Genomic DNA, 21,302 nt, shown 5'->3' with positions numbered 1-21,302 from the left:
TTTGAGAACTGGTGATTCCTGATTTCCTAAAGATCTAGAGTGTGGTTTCATGTAGTTTTTTTCTGCTGTCTAATAATAATGAAGCTTATATTTTATCTTGGTAGTAGCATGCCTTTCCTTTGTAAGGTCACGTGCATCTCAAAAGTTTGTAGGAGTTTTTTTATCTGTTAGTTCTGACTTTCTTTTCCAGATATGGATGAAATTTTACATGTATTCATGTTATTAATACAGAAAAGAGAAGCTGTAGGATCCTGTAAGCCTGCCTTCCTTGGGAAACCAAACTAAAAACGTGACCGTGTTTCTTTTTGCGTTTCTGTTACATACTTACCTGTGATCTTGGGTGTCCAACTTAATTTTTGAATTATTAATTTTTTTATGGATTAAGTAATAGTTATTGTTTTGAGGATAAAGCAGTGTTAAACCTAACAAACAATAGCATGGCCAGTCATCTATGAGTATAGAACACATTGGGTGCTGTAATACCTGCATCTTCTATCTTTGTCATACATGTTCTGATGCTGAGCTAATTATGTAAAAGATGACAGTATTGTTAATTTTTCAGGCCCTGACTCTGAGAGAAGTGTAGTGGCTGTTCTGCTTTATTAAGAGTGTGCTCGTGCACACGCTCAAGAGAACTGACAGCAGGCGTTGAGATGATATGCTCGATTTGAACAAGGTGATAGAGCTGTCAGTCACCGTAGCAGAACAACTGTGGGTTTCCTACAATGTTAGCAAATTGTATTGTTTTTAATCCACCCATCTGCCCTTAAGTATATCTCATGAAAAATAAACTTGTTTAGGGAGGATTTAAGTTGTTTTACCAGCTTAGAGTTCAAACTTAAGCAATTAACTTCTGCAGGTACTAAAGGCCATATTCTTTATGTAGGCTGCCATCAAAACCAAGGTGCTGGGCTAAACACATCTAGGTTCTCTAGGCTAACCCATTATGTATGGTTTTATTTGAATGTTAATTTTAACTGTAATACATGTAACCTATGCAACTTAGACTTTTATTACTGTCTTGCTCCCTGATGTCTTTTTACTTACTGTTTATTTTAATTAAGCTATGCAGTATTTCAGAGCAGGGATTGTCTTTTGTGTTTTTGTCTGGAGTGCCTGGCACTAAGGAGCTACTGTAGGCAAATCAGCCTTCTCTTTGTCCTTTGACTTTTAAAAGTTGAACAATAAAATTACATCTCGTACACAGATGCTCACTCTGTGAATGAAATTCAGTTGTTTTTTTGTAATGGATATTGCACAGATGAGTTAATAAATTCTTTCCCAGGCTGTATTATGAATTCAGGCCTAGTCTCATATCAGGTCTTCCTAAAGTCTGGAATTGTCTCAAGTATTATAAGAAGTTTCCCACTTTTAAACAGTCTTATTAAAGCAAGAAGTCTTATGCTTAATGTTAACATTGTTGGTCTGTTGTGAAGTGATGTATGTATTTTCATTAAACCTAGGTTTTACAAATTGATACTATAAAGGTAAAGCTGAGTGCTTTACAGGCAATCTTTGACCAACTTATGTTGTTTGGGATTGAGCCATTTAAAGCCAGAAGAGTCAATGAGGCTCAAAGTGAAGATGCAGACGTTAGAACTGAAAATTGTGAGGAACAAAGTGAAACAACAGAGGAAGAAGAGACTGCTACAGTTCACAATCTCTTGCAGCTTCTTTCTGGTTTCCTAGACAGTGAGGTAAGAAATACTATAAAATTTGCCTTAGCTTTGTTTTAAAATGATTTCTCTGGGTTTACCATCCCATGCATGTGAACGTTATGTAATGTGTAATTTAAATGAATGATTTAATTTTAAAACAGTTGTCCCAGAAAAATGACTGCAACCACATCAGTAATAGAGACTAATGTTACTCTTGAGCTAGCTTTGAATTCTCTGCAGGTGCAAATATGTGAATATAGAGAATTGATTGGTAGAACAGGACATAGATGATTATTATTAAGTGTTAATTAAAAACGGTGTGTTTGGTGTGTTGTGTATATGATCAATTCTTTATTCAGTTTTCAGAACTTAGGACAGCAGCTGCCGAAGGCACAGCCAAACTGATGTTCTCTGGGAGGCTCATTAGTGCCAAACTTCTTTCTCATCTTGTTTTGATGTGGTATAATCCTGTGACTGAAGAAGATACTCGACTTAGACACTGTCTGGGAGTTTTCTTCCCTTTATTTGCTTATGCAAATAGGTATGGCCTTTGTAAACTATTACGTGAAATATTCATTGGTCTAGCAGCTTCAGGAACCTTTTTCCATCTTACACAAGTACAAATTGCACAAATGCATACTAGGTCTAAAGGTCTAGTTCACCTTCTTATGCATATTACTTTGGACGTACATAATCTCAACCTATGACTATTCTCAAGACTTTCCATTAATTTCCTCTTACCCCTGTGGCCTTCCATTTTTTTTCTTTGCTAAGCCTATAATTCTTCAAGTAACTGAATAGAAGATAAATTAAAAAAGGTGTGCTTTAATTATTTATGTTGTTGAGCACTGCAGGTTGACTTTGAAGTGTCACTAAGAAGTAGCTAGCAGGAATGCTTCAAAAAAAATAATCGGCACCCAGCAGTTATCAAAGCAGCAGGCTGGTTGGTTATAGTCTGAGTTTTGGTTTTGTTTTCTCTTGCTTGTTAACCAAACAATCCCCCATTTTAAATCGCCAGTAGATTCAAAATTTCCTATTTATGTTGATAGTGGACAAAGCAAGTAGAGAGCTGATGTAAGGAAATAAGAGCTTAAATATTCTCATCTCCATTCACTTGCTCAAAATAAAAATGTTTAACTTACTTTTCAGTTGTTGCTAGTGGTTTTAGCCACCCTGAACTAGCTGAGTTTTTATCTACATTTTTATGCCTAAGCATTAATTTAGACATATTAATATATGCCTTATCTATTTTTCCAAAACAAATCGTGTTAAAGTTTTGTGGCCTATAAACTGCCACGTTAAGTGGATTAGTTCAAAGGGAGTTTGTCTGGAGAGGAAAAATCACAAACAAATGTGTTTTTCTTGCTGTTGTCAGGAAAGGAGAGAAAAGAGAAAAAAAGAAAAATGCCCAGTCTACTCCAGAATGGGGTTTACCCTACTTGAATTCTTTTGAAAATAAGTTACAAACCCCCCTACTTGCCTGTGCTTCCAATATGTCTGATATTGTGTAATGAATTAGTTATTAATATTGATAATCCCTCAACTGCAGTTGTCTTCTGACCCTGTGAATCTTTTCCTTTTTGAGTCCTAATGATTGCCCACCTCAGTAATTCTGTGTATTTCAAAGCAATTTGCAAATGAAGCAACTCCTTTTGACACCTCATAGATGATCTTTTTCTTGAAAAGAAAAGCATTGTGTATGCTTTAAGCAAAAATCAGCAAACTTGGAAGAAAAAATCCTAAATGTTAGTTTGAGTCTTAGGCTCATTGATTTGGAATCCCTGTTGATTTAGGAAATCTCAGTAATGTTCTGTTTCAAAACATCTGTATGGATCACAAAAGCAATACTGTATTTTCAGAAGAAAAATTGTTATTTACTATGTGTAATTCAGAACTGTGTGCAAAATTGTCTCTCAGAAAAGGAAAACTCTGGTAAAGAATGAGATTTGGCTGAGGTTCTTACCTGATTTTGGTACTGATCCCTTGCTAAATTTTGAAATTCCATTTGTTTTCTGGGTGTTGCTCTGTTAACCTCTTCATTTGGCCACAAATATAATCAAGAGGCTTACCATTTGAAATAAAGTATTTGAACTCTATGTGAGGAAAAATAATATTCATGCTGACTTCTATAAATATTCTGTCATGCCAATGGAGTGGCATGGCATGGCATGCCAATAACAAGGACAGGATCTGGTAACCCCTGAGCAGTTCTTATTTGTGGAATGCATACTGAAGAGTAATAAACTCTCTGACAGCCTAACAGGAGAAAGTTCTGCCTTGTACCTATATGCTAGTAGACTTTTTCTTTATTTATTTTAAATTTACAGGAAGTAATTTGAATGATAATTCAGTTAGGCTTGGGACAATCTAAAGCCTTAAGGCTGCTGAAAAGGAAAGCTTTTGCTTCTGTTCTTTCTTGCCCCAGTTTTAGTGCTCAAAAGGGCTTTTGGTCAGCTGATTTGGCTCAGTAATCCAGCAGCAAACAATCTGGGTTTTTTTGACGTTATTTACTTCCCTAGTTTTCTCCTGTAGCTATTTGGGCTCAAATATGAGGTTAACAAGTATCAGAAACAAAAAAGGCTTCACTTCACCAACTGGTACCTGGAAGTATCTTGTACTTTTTTACACCTTACCTTTAGATAGCTTTGACCTGTTTTGTGGAACTATACTTTTGGACAACTTGCTGCAGAACCAAGTGCGGCATGATGTTCAGGCTTGCTTGGCAGGAGAACTCTTCTGAGAAAAGAAAGCTGAAGTGTTTCTTCAAAAAATATTGTTAACCGGTGCATTTTTTTTGCCAGGCTTCCTTGCTTTCTTACACAATGAGAAGTAGCCCTAAAGAAAAATGGTAGTTGGGAAGAAGAATGAGCAGAAGACGGATGAATCTAAATAAAAGATTTGGAGAAATGTATTTTTGTCCCTTAAGAAAGAGTATGTTTGTAGATATCAGTTCAGTTTTCAGCCATAAGGATGAACTTTCAAACTGTGCATAGGCAGGAAATGTTACTTAAAACTTACTTAAAATACTGCATGCTAAAACTTGAAAGAAATTAGTTCTGCGAAGCAGTTTTGATGCCTTTATCCTGCTGGCTGTCTCTACCAAGGTGGTTGGTCCCGCTTTGCTTTAATTGATGTATTGTAATGAGTCTGAACTTGCATCATAGAAGAGAAAATTTAGGGGTGGATTAAGGTTTAATTTTCTCTCATTATGCTACTAATGTTTGATTCAATTGAAACAGGTCTAACCAGGAATCCTTTGAAGAAGCTTATCTTCCAACTCTGCGAACACTGTTAAATGCTCCTGCAACTTCACCTTTAGCTGAAATAGATATCAGTAATGTTTCTGAACTGTTAGTAGATTTGACCAGACCAAGCGGACTGAAACCTCAGTCTGAAAAGTCTCAAGATTATCAGGTGTGTTATTATGGTGTGTTAAACTTGAGGAAATCAGTATTTGTGTCTAGAGATTAAGAACTGATCCCCTTCACTTACTTCTCGCTGTCTGGGCATCTTTTGAGATTCCCAGCATCAGAAGATGGATTGAATGAGTGATTCTTCAGGGAATGAAATCTTAGCTTGACCTCCTTTCACTCCTAGTCCTCATTTTCTCCTCCCTCTTCAATTAGAAAGTGCTAGCTGATCTTTCACTGTGCCTAATTGTCTACATTTGGAAAAGTATTTATAAAATCATTTGGTGTATGTACTTAAAATGCTGCATTTTAAGAAAATGTTTACTATGTAAAATCAGTCATTAGCAGCTTAAATCCAGATGATCTCATTGCTGTCTTTTGTGAGTAGCCCGCAGCAAAATTTCCAATATTTTATTTTTTTCCTTTGCAGGACTTAACAGTGCATGATAGTTTAGCAATGAAAATTTGCAATGAAATCTTGATGGACCCAATTGCACCAGTTGTTCGCGTTTATGCCAAAGCTTTAAATTCATTAGAACTCAGTAGTTCTTCCACAGACAATCTCCTGGTTCTGCTCAATGAGATTCTAGAGGTAGGACATAAATAATAGGGTTCTTATTTTTTTAATCATTAGCAATGTAATGTTCTGATATGCTTAAGAATTTAGTGCCTTTTGTTTACCATGACAATGTGACTGGAATTTCTCTTTTAACCAGTCTTTGAAAATTAATTTTAGATGAGTACTTTACAAAAATCAGAGCTGATATCATGTATAAATTACATATTTCAGCTACCATAGACAGTACAAGCAGCATGAAACAGAGTGCCCAACTTGATACATTTCAGTATAGTAAGTTCTTTTGATAACTGTGGTGTAGTTAATTTTTCAGTGTTAAAATAAAAATAATATTAAGTCTTACAGTTTGAATGCTTTACTTTTAGTTAATTATTAACAACTGAAATTTTATGACTTAAGATCGTAAGCAGCATGAAAAGGGTGCTGATGTAAGAAGTGTGAAGGGATTACGAGTGATGTGAAAGTTGGTGCATTGATGGTTTTACTAATATGGAAAAAAATAAAGTAAAATTTGGGAGCGTGACAGAGGAAGACAGTGGTATACAGAAATGTTGAAACGAATGCTGATCCATGATGGACACAGCTGGAAAGGTGCAGTTGCTTTAATGTTTTTCAAAAAGGAAACCAAGTATTTTGGGGTTTCAGTGCCTGGTGTTGATGGAGAACGTGTTTCTCCTTTCTGCTTGATCTTCATGTTACACACTGTACCATTCCTTCAATAAGTTTAACTAAGTGGGTAAATTTAATGGATTACAGAAATAGTTGTAAAATCAAGTAGCATTCAATATGAAATGTCTCTTTTTCAGAAAGTGAAAGATAAACTGTGTCAAAGAGCTATTGAGAAACTCAAGATGAACTTGACCAAAGATCCTAGTATGGGCAAAGACCACTCTAAAACGACTCAGGAAACAGACCTCTCTGAAAGGACACAGGAAACTGACATCCCGTGTTCTGAAAGTACTACTCAAAATGAAGAAGGTAATTTGGGAGAGGTGTAGTTTAGTAGTGGGTATGCAGCTGAGTGACTTGTTTAGATGTTTATGAAAACAAGTCTTTATTTTCCCCCAATAAATTAATTTAGTTTTTGAAAAAAAACCAAGAAAAGGTAACATCTAGTAATCATGCATACAGTTTAAAATATTTATACTGAACTATTTTCTGTTTTTTTCATTGCTTTTTGATCAGATTCTGTATCTTCCTATTTTCCATATTACTTTAGGGTAACCAGTGCTGTATTTTGAGTCTTAAGCTCTGCCCTGCAGCTCTTTTTAACAAAGACAGTATTAAAATGGATGCTTTTTTTGTAGTAGCTTGGCACACTCGTGTGCCTGTTAAATACTAGTGCCAACAACTCATCTTTGGAATGTGACTTGCTAACTTCGAGGAGGAAACTTTGAGTTTTCTAGACTTTGGAGTTACCTTATCTGTGCTTCCTGCAGAGTGTATCACAGCAGTGTACAGCTGATATCTATAGTGAGGACAGTGGTCTGTCCTTGTTATAATCTCTTATGTTGGAGCCGGATTTGGTTTTATTGCGATTTAAGAGCTTGAAGTGGAAGTAGCTGGAAGACTTTCCACAGCCTGCAGAGCTTATACAGCTGCATGTGCCTTAGTAGTGGATGTTGTACTAGTGACACAGCAAGTCTAACATTTTTCAACAGAAAAGCAATTGGATGGTACTTGTTGAGTTTTGCTTGCAGCAGTAAGGCAAAGATTTTCACATTTTTATTTAACGTTTCTTTTCTTTTTTTGCTTATATTTTTTTAGTAGCTGATTTCAGGCCTTTAATCTATTGTTTCTGGAAGTGTTGAATACTTCAGTTTTTGCCCAGGTTTACTACCCCCTGGTGAGGTTAGCCCCTAGATGTGGAGCATCTTTAGTCCTAGTTCCTCCCCTACAGTGAAAGGGGAAAGGGAAATGAGAGAGACAGACTTGTGGGTCGGAAACTAAAACAGCTGTAATGAAATGATAATTAAAAGAAAGATGATAATAAAATAATAAAACATATACAGTTATACAAAACCAATTCAAACTTCCGCAATAACTATATGTTGTCACCACTGAACCTGCAGGGCAGGCACAGGGAAGGTTCTGGACTGGACTGAGCAGCAGGTTTGAGCTGGACTTGGGAAGTAAATCCAGGAACTGGATCCTGGAGACAAGGTCCTCCCTGACGAAGGGGGTTGACCTTTGTGACCCCTAAGCTTTTATACTGAGCACCATGTGTATGGTGTGAAATACTCAGCTGGTCAGGCTCGAGTCACCTGTCTTGTCTGCTTTTCCCAGCAGGTTTGACCCCTTCACCAACTCTAGGATGATCTTAATTTTCTTATTCACACTAGGAATAAGTGAGCAGTGGCCTCTGCACACCAGCAGCCCATTACCATGGTGATAAATACCAGGCTTATCTCTTCAAGAGGCAACCGCTGTCTGAAAAACTGTGTTGCTAACTTTCAGAAACTGAACTTACTCAGGCTTAGCTGGAAAGTTAGAGAATTGGCTCTGCCTTAGCCCAAACAAGAACAATTTTTTTATATCCCCTATATTTATGTATTCAGATGTTTATTGGATGGGAAGCTGGAATTATGCTTTGGGGAAAATAGTTGTACTGTTTTCTGCAATCATCCGATAATACTTCTTGGTATGAATTTCTCATGGAAGAGTAATTTGGAGCATTTTTTTAAAAGCAGGCTGTGGGAGAAAAGCATCATTACATTCCCCTCTGCTATCCTCTCCCCAAATACATTTGGGATCATTAAAAATAAAGCAGCATTTACTACTTCAAATTTGTAAATGATAGCTGTGAGGAAAAAGGGCAGCAACGCTATTTTTATCTTTCAATTGCTGCAAAGAAGATTTAGGTTTGACTTCAGAAAAAAGCTTCCTAGCAATAACAATGGTTGCCAAGAAAAGATATTTCGTAAAATTATTAGAAATGTTAAGACTAGAGTAGACTCAGTTGGAAGGAACATGACACTGGTCAGTTTCAACTCTAACTGAGCTTTGGCCTTTCATGTCTTTTCCCTACACGGACAAACCACAGCTCTGCCACACCCTGTACAGCCTGACCCTGCTTCCAGAGCTCAGACCATTTCTCTTTCCTTTTGAGCTCCACAAGGAGCTCCATTCAGCCAACCCTGTCTTCTGTCCCGCTTGCTTGACTTCCAACACAAGGGAGGTGGCTAAGCAATTGTCAGCAATAGTTTACATGTGATTGACCTGTGCTGGGGCAGGCTTATAGCTGAGTGACATTTTAAGCTTCCTTCCAGCCTCTTTATCTCATTTCTAGTTTAAGGAAAAAATGGGATTTAAATTGTGTGGCTTATTAATATAACAGCCAATATTTAAAATACTAATACTTACATAAATCAAAAGTTGATTATCTGACTTCTGCATGTGCCTTTCTGCTTAACAGAAAACAACAAAGATGCTCCTCATACTCCAGTTAGTGAAGTTAAAAGTAAAGCACCTCCAAAACTGAAATCCACAAGAAACAGAGCTGGCAAAGGTATGCACTAGCTTTTTCTGGATACAATATTAGTTCTTTTAGTAAAATGATTTCGTACAAACTTTTTGTGAGCATACAGATATAAAAACCATTCAGTCTTCATATTCTGTTGTACTTCTTAATTTTATTTGCTAAAGATTAAATTAGTCTGTTTTGTGGATGTTTTTCTGCTGTTAGCCTCTCCCAATAACATTTTACAAAACAAATAAAAGTCCTATTCTGTCTGTAGTGACTGCATATCTATATGTTTCAATGCAATATCAAATACTTCAGAAAGATACGAAACTAGTTTAAGGAAATAAATGGTGGCATGATATGTAATGAGACTTTTCCTTATACTTAGGACAACAGAAAGCAGCATCAGAAGTGAGGTCTGTGAGCAGAACTAAAACTGGCTCAACTGTAAGACACAGTAGTGAAAGGTAAATCCTTTTCTCTCCACCATCAAACCCATGATGTCTGTTCTAGCAAGGAAATGGAATTTCAAATGCTTCTTTCCCAAACTCTGCATCTTTAATATCCTCTATTCCTCATATAAAGATACATATTTAAGAAAAAAAACCCTCTTCTAACTGGTACTCTTGAAACAACAGCAGATCTGACAGCTTCACATTTTATTATTGTAATTAATACTATTTTTTTAACATACCTTGGTGTATAAAGTTAATATACCTTTTAGCCCACAAAAGTTAGATTTTTGCCTTACATTGTCACTCTTCTTCCAATCAATCACTTTCTGCTTTTTTAATAACTGTCACGTGGAGGAATTTTTTTATTTATTTTTTTTCCCCACTCCACATTTTTATTGCTTGCTTGTCAGCGAGTCATTTATAAGTTTCTAGAAATGACTGATAAATTAATATACACAATGTGTTCCTTCCCTTATGATCTTGTAGGATATAAGCATTAAAATGACATTATCTTTGTAACTTCCAGCTGTGCTTGCTCTCTCTCAAGCGAGTAATCTGTGGACGATTGACCAGGGTCAATCGTTCCCATTTGCCTCTTTAGTGTGTTTACTTTGATACCACATAATATCTTAGGGATTTTGTTTATTTTGTAACTGATAACACTGCCTATCTTTACTGATGCTGGTATATTACTTGGAAAACATGAGTATATTGTTTCTAAAAAATAAAATTTTTATAACTAGTAAGAAGTACTTTTGCTCTTTATGATCATGTTTCAAGTTTGTTAATGTAAAACCTCTTCAATTTGCTTAGTCTTTTTGGCCTTACTGTAAAATATTTTACGTTTCAGTGGTGATGAAATTCCAGAATCTGTCCCGATGTCAAGTTCGAGGCCTTCAAGACGAGCGAAAACAGTGGCATTTGAAAAAACAAGAATGCAACTTTTGGGACAATTCAATAGGGAAGCAGACCAGTGAAGACAAAAGGAGAGAAAATGTCCTGCTGTTGGTGGCAGTTAACATCAGACTTGTTTTGTTGATAGTAACATTTAGCTCTTCTTATATTATTATCATTTATAATTCTAGATTTTTCTAGGAACTTTTCTTTTTCTTAAGTAGACATTTTGATGATTTTCCTGATATGGACTCTATCATTAATGTAATAAAAATACATTACCTGAACAAAACTTGGAGATTTTATTTTTGATTTTATAGAGAAGAATGGGTTTATCTGCAAAAACAATTGCTGTTGGTGGCAAGTACTTAATAGCTAAAGCAGTTTTGATATTTAACGTTTTTGAGAGAGACTGCTTGACCTGGAGTGGTTGCTTGTGCTGGCAGCAATTTTGAAGGCACCTGCCTTTGATGCACCTGCTTTCTTCATTTATTATCCTGTGCATCTGCTGACCTGGTTTTATTGTTCATGTTAACATAAAATAGAATTAATCTTAATTATGAATTCTGTTTCCTGTAGATATGTGTCCATTTTACTTCAAATAATGTCAAAATGATAAAACTGAGCTAGTGATTTTACAAACGTAGGCCTAGAAGTCTGCTACTGATCCTGACCTCGTCAGTAACGTGCTTTTAGAAAAGCATAAATATTTGTGGTACAAAATAAGATTCAATAAGGAAAAGAATACTTTAAGTACAGCAAGGGCAAAAAATGAAATGCTTCCTAAGGTCTGTGTACTGTTCTTTTTAAAGTGGCATGTGATTGTGATTTCTTTGTACCTTTTGAAGTTTACAACCGTTTTACTAATGGCATATTTAGGAGTAGTGCTGAGTTTTACAGAGATTTTTCAAGGGAAGATTTTAACTTTGAACTGCATGTAACAGTCACTGGAGGCTGAGCAGATTCACTCAAGAAGTGCCTGGTTTTTGTTTTGTAAATATTGTCAGTGGTGTCTGTCTTTGTTACAATGTAGGTAACTTCAAGGCAGTCGGAGAACTTGAGCAACATTGTGTGACATTTGCATCTCAGCTACTGGTGCCAACGTAGCCTTCTAAGGAACGTGCATTTAAAATAGGTAAATACACTGTACATGATCTGCAGTAATTCTCAGAAATGGCTTAGGGACACAAGTGAAATGTAAGTTCCCAAAGTGTAACGCCCAAGCTATTATGTGATTTTCAGGCCTGCATGTAGAAAACAGACAGGATTGTGTTGCTTTCCCTCCCTTTCAGTTTTTGTTGGAAACTTGTCAAACCGCAGAATGCCGTGACGTGCTTTTCTGCTGATATTTGCTATTCAGAAACTTATGTAACTGTGAGGAAATATATATATTTTTATTTTAAACAGAATTTTGAAGTGCCGAGCTCCCTCTTTGGACAAGTTTTTCCTTCAAATCCCTAACTTGTGTCCTAGTGAGTTTGTGTACGTGCAGCCACTTGAGATCAGAGACACGCTCTGTCCTCCTGAACGCTGCCTGAACATAGTTCAAAAGGTTGAAGTACATTTTTCATAGCTGACTGTCAATCAGATCTTCCCTTGTGCTTTAAAGTTCAGTTATTTTATTATTATTTCAGTTATAAGTTCTCTCTCACTTTCATGAGTGGTTTGCTCTTCTGCTGCTAATACGCATTCAACAACTGCTGCTAGTCCGCTCTTATTTTTGGTTAAAATGAGTTTCTAGGAAAAGCAGGAGCAATAAAAATTTATAAAGGCTTCTCTGGGAATGCCTTCCTGAGTAAACTGAAGACCTTCAGTTTTGCCTTCTTGCTGCTCTGTTGTGCCTTGCCACGCATGCAGGTTCAGTCTCTGGCATCTCTTAGGAAAGCTGTATGGAAAGATCAGGTTTCCCTGAGGTCTTCTGTCCATCAGTGGATGTCTCTGCTGTGGAAATGGCTTCTCTGGTGTGTGTTAATAGAAAACAGATGCTGACAAACTGGACTGAGTTCAGTGGAGGCCCCCGAGCTGGTCAGGGGCTGCAGTGCTTGCCCCACGGGGAGAGGCTGAGGAACCTGCACTTGTTCAACCTGCGGGTGTTGGGAGGGCTCCCAGCTACCTATGAGGAATCTGTTGAGATGGAAGCAGGTTCTTTGTTGTTGCATGTGATGGGAGGACAAAAAACAATGTGCACGACTTGAAAGTCAAACCAGAGTATACGGAGAAAAAGTCAGTGGCACAGGTGGGAAACAGTTGGAAGAGATTGCAGGGAGAGGCTGTGCAGGCTCTGTCCCTAGGAGGTTTTTAAGACTTGACTAGATTGAAGCCCTGCACAACCTGCTCTGACCTCGCAGCTGGGCTGCCTTTGAGCAGGAAGTAGAACTAAGGACCTCCTGAGGTCCATCTTACTGCTGAATTATCCTGTGATCCTCTTTCAGGCTGGAAACTTCACCAGTGACTGGCAGGTAATTTCCAGCCACTCTGAGCACTTCTCCTGCCCTACTCCCTGTCAAGGGAATTGGTTTCTGTGCTTAGAAAATCTCGAATGCTCTTGCAAAATTATGTCATCTGAGGAGAGATGGCTGCTCAAATACAGGGTAGGGTGATCGGACGTGTGTTGTATTTGTCAAAGCTGATTATTATCAATAATAGAGGCTTAAATGCATGCAGCTGACTTTCTGAGAAAGTCACATAGGGTGGCAATGGAGTGCATCCAAAGGAGATGAGAAGCCAAGACTGGAAGTGTCTTCCTACCTGCAGTGAAAAAATATTGACTTGGTATGCATTACTGTTTTGAGCTAAAATAATGTTGGAGGTTTTTATTTACATTAATACTGTGGGTTGAAAGTACCTAACTTCCTGGCTGCTTAGTTAAGGAATAAAATTTTAACCCCTAAAATATCCTACTTGACTTTAAAATGGCTTCTTTGTTGCTCTGAAACAATTACTGTGCATTCTCTCTCTCTTTTTGATCCCACACTTATTCCCGCACCAGTTGTTTTTCTTAAAAGCAGTTTTGTGATTGTCTTTCCTTGCTTGTCTTATCAGTCTCTTCAGACTGCAAAGTGAAAGACTCTTGATAACGGTCTCCTCTGGCTGGTTGCTGTTGCAGGGTGCAAGGTGAGTGCTGCTCCAAGAATGTTTCTTTTTCTAGTTTTGTTGTTTATAGTCTGACTTAAAGAAGTGGTTGGTGCACCTGGGTTATGCCTATATCTGTCTTCCACCCGAGAACTTTTGAACTGATCAGCCAATTGAAATGCAGTGTCACACAAAGGGATCACAGCTGTTAACAGATAACAGAAACAGACAGCTGCGCAGAGGCGAGTGTGATGTGTCCATAACAGAAATGTGCTGGTATTTACTTGGTCTGAGAAATGAGAAAATCCATGTGGCATCTCCTCCTTCAGGCACACAAACAAGATACTCGCTACGTTACTTCCACTGTTAGTAAGACTGTTTGTGTCCTCCTTCAGATAGCTCTGACTGCCTACTGTTTCTTGAGCTCTGCTGGGGCTCCTCAGTGCCTCTCTCTGGAAGTTTAATTCTCTTTTTGGCTTTCTTACCCCATAGAATTTAAGTGCATTGAACAGGTGAGACAAAAACCCTCTAGACCGTGTGGTGTAATGATGAGTGTTCATTCTTTAATCACATTCTGCACTGCCTGACGCTTCAGTGATTTATATCCTTGTGGGATTTTGTGTTACCAGATTTCAAAACAATCTTTATTTTAGTTACCACATTGCACCTGCAAACTAAAACATCTGTAAGGAAGAACTGCATCTTCACTTTGTTAAGTAAGATGATAATTTTAACTGAATCCTTAAAATCTTTGTTTTATAAAATACAATCTCTTCCAGGGGAATTTCCTTCTGGAAAATTAGTTCTTGGCAAGTAAAGGACACACAACTTATTAATAAGTTGAAATAAGAAGCCTCTACTCTAGCTATTGAAGGTATGACTCCAGAAAAGCAGAATATATCATATGGTTTTATTCTAACACTTTTTTATAGCTGTATTAATAATAAAGTTTTGATGAATGATGTACATGAACCTTGCTAAAGCTGATCCAAGCACGGAACCTCTACAATGTAGTCAGCTGCAACCATTTACTACTACTTCGAGTAGAGTTTAAAAGTTTGATGTTTACATTGAATTTCCAAAGTACACATTAAAAAATGAAATAGGAAGAGCATTTACATCCATTTTAATTGGTGGCAGGCATAAATTCATAAAAAGAAAAGGGGAAGAAAGACCATTTAGCAGAAACCTCAAAAAGTGCAGGTACAGATTCATTGAATGACAATCTTTCAAGAGATTCTCCTGCAGGATTGGCCTTTCTTTTAAACATTAGGGTTATTAAACACTCACACAAAAATTCTCAAGATAAATGAAGGTCAAAGCGTACTGCAGAAACAAACTGGTTGTTTGATACATTTCAATCTGTTTGTGAAGGAGATCTCAGATGATTTACCTTTTAACTGCCTTGCTTCGAGGTAGTCAGTCTCCACCTGTTACAGATTTGTTTGAATTGTTATTACCATAAATCTTTACATGGTAACCTATGCCACAAATTACATAATATATTAACTTTCGTGCACAAAAATAAAATTGGGAAATAATTATTAAACTTAAAGAACGTAGAAAAATCACAATACTATTAAAGGGGAACATCCGATTCTGATATAAATTTGTACTGCAAGAATTTCATGATGGGCAGATTGTGAAACTTTCTTTAAATATAAAGTACATCAAAATGAATAATGCTAGTAGTAATATAAAGCCAAATCACACAAGATCATTTCAAGATCAACATAGTAAATGCTTATTATTCAGCAGAAAAAAAAAAATCAGGAACAATGTACAAAATAATAGTGCAAGAACAGCTGCAATCTATTTGTTCTCATCAGTTTTGAGATTTTGGTTAAAAACTTTACAGCTGGCGAGAGATGTTGCTGAAAAACTCAGATTCCACTCAGTGGGCTGATTAAGGCACATCTTTATGGACTTCAAATGTTCATTTTCTGTGTTCATGTCTATTGAATTCTGCGGCTCCGAGACTTTCACTTGTAGTGTGCTGTGAGAAAGGAAGCGGGGGTGGGAGAAGGGGGGAAAAATGAAAAACAGTTTAGTACACTTTCCTCTTCTCTGCAAACAAGCAAATCAATAAGAGGCAAGATGAGGTGGTGGCAGATTACATATACTGTTGGGTTTTGTTTTTCTGTTTCACTGCACCATGTTCTGAAACACTGAGATGACAACCTGACTGTGCCGTGCTCTCCATGCTGTAAAAGTAGATTGGGCTTGTTTGAGTTGCAGTAGCTGAGGTCCTGGGCCTCGTGCTCATGCCACTGAGGGGCACGGGAAGGCATGTTCTGCAGGCTGCCCTGCCTTACACTGCATCCAGCTGGCCTACTCTAAAAACACAGAGCAGGAACTGCGCATGAATTTGGGGTTGGGCTTTGTTTCTGACATCATTAACTTATTAGAATCATAGATTGCTTTGGGTTACCATGAAAGGATTACTGGAGAGACAGCTTTCCGTTTGTTTCAAATCTAGGAAAATAAGAAATACAAGGAGGGAGAGAAGCTCAGCCGTTTGTGGGGCTCACTAAGCAGACTAGGACATGAGTGTGATTCAATCCACACTTTAGTTGTGGCCATACGGAAGCACAGGCTAGAACCATGGAATGCTTTGGAGTGGAAGGGAACCTTTAAAGCTCATGTAGTCCAATCCTCCAGCAGTGAGCAGACACATCTTCAGCTAGATCAGGTTGCTCAAAGCCCCATCCAACCTGACCATGAACATTTCTAGGGATGAGACACACACCACCTCTCTGGGCAACCTGTGCCAGCATCTCACCAATTCATCTATCAAGCACTGTAGTTGTGCAGACTCTGAAGACAATAAGGTAGAGTTTGGAAATCTTAATTTTGAACCTCTTCATTCGTGTTTGCTTCCTGCAGTGATCCATGTCCTATTCATTGTTTCTCACTGTTCTTTTCAAAGAAAGATTTCAAGACTGTGAGAATCATAGAATAACCAGGTTGGAAGAGACCCACCGGATCATCGAGTCCAACTATTCCTATCAAATTGCTGAGGTACTAAAAATAAAGTTCTGTGTATTGTAATCAAGGGTAGGAGGTAATGATCACATTATATACACTACCCGCATGCTCTTTCTCCTGTCACAGGGCTTCTTGAGCTCTTAATGGCTGCATTTCAGGAAACCAGGTCTATAGTGCTCACACAGGTGAATGGTCTAGCTGAGGACATTCTGTAATTGTAAGTAATTAAACCCTAAAATATATTAGCTTTTGTTACTCAACTACTACTGAATGACTTAGGAAAATATTTAATCACTGTTGTGCCAAGAGGGAAAGAGGTTGTGCAATAGCTAAAGTGACAATTAATTGGTATTTTTTGCAGATCATCTGAAATACAATTTTCATTTGTTTACATTTTTGTGCAAGCTCTCTAGAAGGCCATGTGCCTTTCCGATGTGATAGTGAAACAGGCATTTCTAATTTTTTAACCCTAGTTCCTAACCCTCTGTAACTGGAGTCCTGCTCCTGTAACCTGCACTTCCTTGTGGCCTTATTCTTCTGACTATCTTTTGTCTTGTTTTTGTCTTGTACCTCTTTCCTTCATTCCTTTCAGGTTCATACACACTTGTGATGCTCTGATCTTTTCCTTCCTGGAGGAAACAAAGAGTGCAAGTGTAGGTGACAGAAGACTTTAGTCAGCAAGGTTACTCTGAATTGACATCCTCTTTGGACTTGAACCTTCACCCTCACTTGCTGTGAGGAAAATCAAAGCCCTTTCTTATGACCATGGGATTAAGCGTAGAGATGAGAAGGTGCTAGGGCTGACTTCTGAAGTCTTGCAGCTTTCCTCATCTCTGCTGATTATGTACTTTCCAGGTGTGGCCAGGTAGCAAAACTTAAACATTTGGCTATGAACAGAAATAATCAATAGCTAAATGAAGAGATAGGGCTGGAATGTTGTTTTGGTTTGGTTTTTTTCTTGTCATTGTTATCTGAAAGGAACATAAATGCCTTGAGAATCAAGAAATTCCAAACTATGTAGTAGTATAGACCTGCAAAGTGCTTTAAAGAACAGTATTTCTACTGTCTTATAAGCAGAAGATACATAAATGTTGCTTAATGCTGGGCAAGTGCCAGACTTGCCAGAAAAAGTTAAAGGTACAGGTTTCTCAAATGGTTTGGCGTGTTACCCTTGTATATAAACTAGGAATTACCAAGTCCCTATGGCGTGTTTTCCAAATGATACTGCTAGCTAGTAGCAGACTGTACACTAGAATTTGGTGTAACTGTGACCACAATTACTTCCCATTTGCTTGGACTGCAAATTAAAATGCCGAGTGCTGTAACACTAGCAAACAGTCCTTTTCTAGCCAACTCTACCGCTCTGAAGGACTGTCCTACTCTTTACCTTCTAAGTTTTTTACAGGCTACTGTACAAGGTGTAACAGGCAGGACTGAATTTGCAGAACTAGGACTGAAGTATATATTGGTTATTGTCATGAAGTAATTTACAGAAGAGCTCTAGGAAACTTAAGAGTTTGGCATTTTAAGAGAAAGCATAAAATGAACAGCTTTTTTCAATTCCTCAGTATGGATAACACCAACATAAAAACATCAAATGGTTTAGGAACTTCTACCATGATAAAATTTAATTAAGTGGAAAATAATATTCATAGAGATCTGTGTTAATATATTTGTTAACCATGAAGAACCTAGTCTTTCATCTCACTTTTCATTCTTTTACCTGAAGTGATTTATTTTCTAGCTCTTGATGTAAAAAGATACAAAAATGGTGTACTTAAGTATTGAATGTAAATCAGAGAATGTAATTAAGGCATAAAATTAAACGGTTGGACTCGATGATCCGGTGGGTCTCTTCCAACCTGGTTATTCTGTGATTCTGTGATTCTGTGTGATAAGCAGTGTAATTTCTTCAGCCAGATCCATCAACAGACTCCACTCTACATTTTATCCTGTCCTTCCTACAAAAGGTGCTCTACGCATTAAGCATTCCTAGCAAAAGAAAGAGATGTTTCATACAGCAGCCCTCCTGTCAGGAAGAGCTGCTACCAGAAGCCATGAAGCCTATTTCAGTAGAGCTTGGAATTAGGCTGTAGACTGTCTTTATTCTCTATTCTCCTGGAGTTCTCCACTACCAACACTTGCAGCAGGAGGAGGACAGAGGACCCATTAACTTCCAGGACAACAGGCATTTACTGATCTTACATAACGGTCTCTAAAAAGATTAGAATTTCCAATTCTGAAGCCATCTGTTTACTATTTCAGCAATTATAATCTGTTTTGGTTTTATTCACTTGGGCTTGACTCAGTTAATCAGCTTCCGTGCGTGTGATTTGTGGAAGTCAGCTACGGGTGCTTCTGTGACAGGGAACATGAACTCCAGTCATGGCATATGCAACAGTTCTGCTCTCACTAGTGAATTTGAAGACAGGCCAACAGTGCTAAAGTCCACTGAAAAGGAATAAAACACTTTTTATCATTTTGAAATTCTTTGTAAGATAAACTTGTGATTTTTCTTGAAGATTCAGATGCTTTTCTTTATCTTTAATTATACTACCCTCTACCAGCCCTTGTCTTGACCCGCTGGTAACATATTTACTGCTTAATTTAAAAGATTTTGTATTTCAGAGTGAACAATAACTGATCCTGATCATTCTTGTCTCTGCTTAGAAAGTAAAGATAAGATTAAAAGCTATATGGAAACGAGATGATAGCTGTTTGATCTGAAAGAATTGAAGTTTAAAAAAATATACCTCTGGGAGCTAAGGAGTGCGTTTCTGCAGTGCTTTAGCTTGCATGGAACCACTGCTCTGTACGAGCAGCACATTTACTCTTGCAATCATTTCTGACTCCTGGCACACGTGAACTCAGGGTGAGGGGGGAGGTGGTGGGTAACGTGCTGAGGATGGGGACGCTCTGAGGTTGTGCACAAGTGGCTGGATGCACGGGTTTGTTAGTGCAAGCTGATGATGCCCTCGCATGCTCCTGGCTTTCTTTGGATGCTGCTGCACACAGAAACAATGGATCTAGAAAACTGCCACTGCTAACTCCAGGATTTTTTTTTTCATGGGTTGCAACTCAGTTGCCAAATCACCACTACTGAATCATCTCTGAATTCACTACCTTTCAAGAGTGGAAAAAGAGGCAGGTGCCTGTGTCATTCTAACAAACCACAGCAGCCAAATAGGAATAATGCCAATGGACTCTGAAGTCTTCTCTAGTCTCCCCTATCTATGCAGGCAACGCTGTGTGCGGTTAAGTCTCCAGGCCTGCTAGGACCTAAAAAGATCATCTCTCTCCACAAAAAATTCCTTATATTATTAAAGCAAGAGGAATTAAATAGAAAGGTTAAAGCAAACAACATGGAACCTTCCCCTGCTCCTAAGAGCTAAAGAAAGCCCTGTTCTTTTCCACATTTCCAGTTAAAATTACTTGAATACAAGTATGTAATTCTGAAATGTTGTGTTTCTCGAGTTTTAGCCAAACCATCCAGTTATGACAACAGAAATACTAAATATTAACAGGAGGGTGTGAGAACAGTAAGCGTAAGTTTATACACTGCCCAACACAAAAAGAAAATAATATTCTTTGAGTGTCTTATTTTCTGTGCAGTTTAGAATGGTTTTCTTCTGGATAAACAGGAATTTAACACCTGTTGTGTGAAAATGACAAAGTTAGCATCTGGCCAGCTCAAATGCATACACATTTGCTGAGTGAATCTGAGTCTAAGACAATGCAGAAAAAGCAGGAATAGGGATAAAAATTTCTCATCTGGCAGGTGATTCCTCCGCATTTCCTATCAAAGAGATTATCATCAAATACTGTGCACTTATATGCTTGAAAATGACTGTGAAAGTATCGCTGTAGGGTTCTGCTTCTCTAAATCTTAACACTTCTTAATAGATAAAATGTCTCCTCCCAACTAGCTGACAGCTCTGTCAAACTGGACTTTTACCTGCCTGTCTGATAAAATTCTCCAAACTGCACTTGTTAATCATCACCACTAACGATGTGCAAATGTACAGCTTGGAAAGCGTAACAGCATTTGTGTTATATAGCACTCATCTCAGGCTTTTACAGAGAGGTTTACAAAATACTGAGTAGAAATAGTAAAACTTTAGCAGCACGTAACCATTTTCTCTGTAGAAACTACTCAAACATTTCCCAGAACAGGAAATAGTGGAATATATTAGATTAAAATCTACACTGACTACATGCTTTCAAACGGAGATTGATTTGGTAATGCAACATGCATTGAAATGAAAGCAAACAAAGCACATACAGTCATTAGTCTCTCTAAGATTTAAACTCATCTTTCCAAAAGACCAGAATGCAACAACAAAGAAATCTACAAACAAATTTTTAAGTAAGTGTCTTATTATGAGAATCCATTTGAGAAATAAGAAACTGGTTTTCAGCTGAGTGGATGAAATTCCATTTGTGAATCAGAGAGAGAAAGAAAGGCCCTGGAAATAGATGACATACTCAACTAGATCAAAGCAAGCTGGGGAGATAAGCAACATCCAGGGATTCTTTTAACAATTAGACCTAAGGGATGGGTGTGACACAGCCAGAGTACTTAGACAAATATGCAAGACAGAACTAAAGATAGGAGGTGAACTTGAATGGAGACAAAAAGAGAAGTCAGAACCAGCCATAGTTCCAGACTGAAATTACAGCAGAAAAGTTTCTTTTGCTCTTCACACTAACGCAGAAATGTTTTCTTGGTTTGAAAAAAAAAAAACTGAAAGAAAAGAGGAAATAGGAATGACATAAATATGAAAT

At 37.6% G+C, this 21,302-nt stretch overlaps 2 protein-coding genes across 5 annotated transcripts in view; one reads left to right on the top strand and one right to left on the bottom strand.

Moving 5' to 3' along the window:
• The window catches only part of NCAPG (non-SMC condensin I complex subunit G), a 29,165-nt gene extending 18,594 nt beyond the window's left edge, over window positions 1–10,571 (top strand). Inside the window, exons 14-21 of the mRNA XM_069856270.1 lie at window positions 1,464–1,697; window positions 2,018–2,199; window positions 4,898–5,072; window positions 5,499–5,660; window positions 6,452–6,623; window positions 9,061–9,153; window positions 9,497–9,575; window positions 10,414–10,571. Of these exons, the coding sequence (XP_069712371.1) occupies window positions 1,464–1,697; window positions 2,018–2,199; window positions 4,898–5,072; window positions 5,499–5,660; window positions 6,452–6,623; window positions 9,061–9,153; window positions 9,497–9,575; window positions 10,414–10,540 (1,224 nt within the window). The 3' untranslated portion in view covers window positions 10,541–10,571. The remainder of the gene's footprint in view (window positions 1–1,463; window positions 1,698–2,017; window positions 2,200–4,897; window positions 5,073–5,498; window positions 5,661–6,451; window positions 6,624–9,060; window positions 9,154–9,496; window positions 9,576–10,413) is intronic.
• Window positions 10,572–14,425: 3,854 nt separating this feature from the next.
• The window catches only part of LCORL (ligand dependent nuclear receptor corepressor like), an 82,053-nt gene continuing 75,176 nt past the window's right edge, over window positions 14,426–21,302 (bottom strand). For 3 of the 4 annotated variants that reach the window (XM_069856261.1, XM_069856264.1, XM_069856267.1), the window contains one exon: window positions 14,426–15,525. In XM_069856261.1, the coding sequence (XP_069712362.1) occupies window positions 15,466–15,525 (60 nt within the window). In that variant the 3' untranslated portion in view covers window positions 14,426–15,465. The remainder of the gene's footprint in view (window positions 15,526–21,302) is intronic. The other variant, XM_069856262.1, reaches the window with a different exon arrangement.

This window comes from Phaenicophaeus curvirostris, chromosome 4 (assembly GCF_032191515.1).
Source record: "Phaenicophaeus curvirostris isolate KB17595 chromosome 4, BPBGC_Pcur_1.0, whole genome shotgun sequence".
NCBI lineage: Eukaryota > Metazoa > Chordata > Aves > Cuculiformes > Cuculidae > Phaenicophaeus > Phaenicophaeus curvirostris.
Note: the sequence above shows the minus strand (reverse complement) of the source record. Positions and strands in the feature narration are given on the sequence as shown.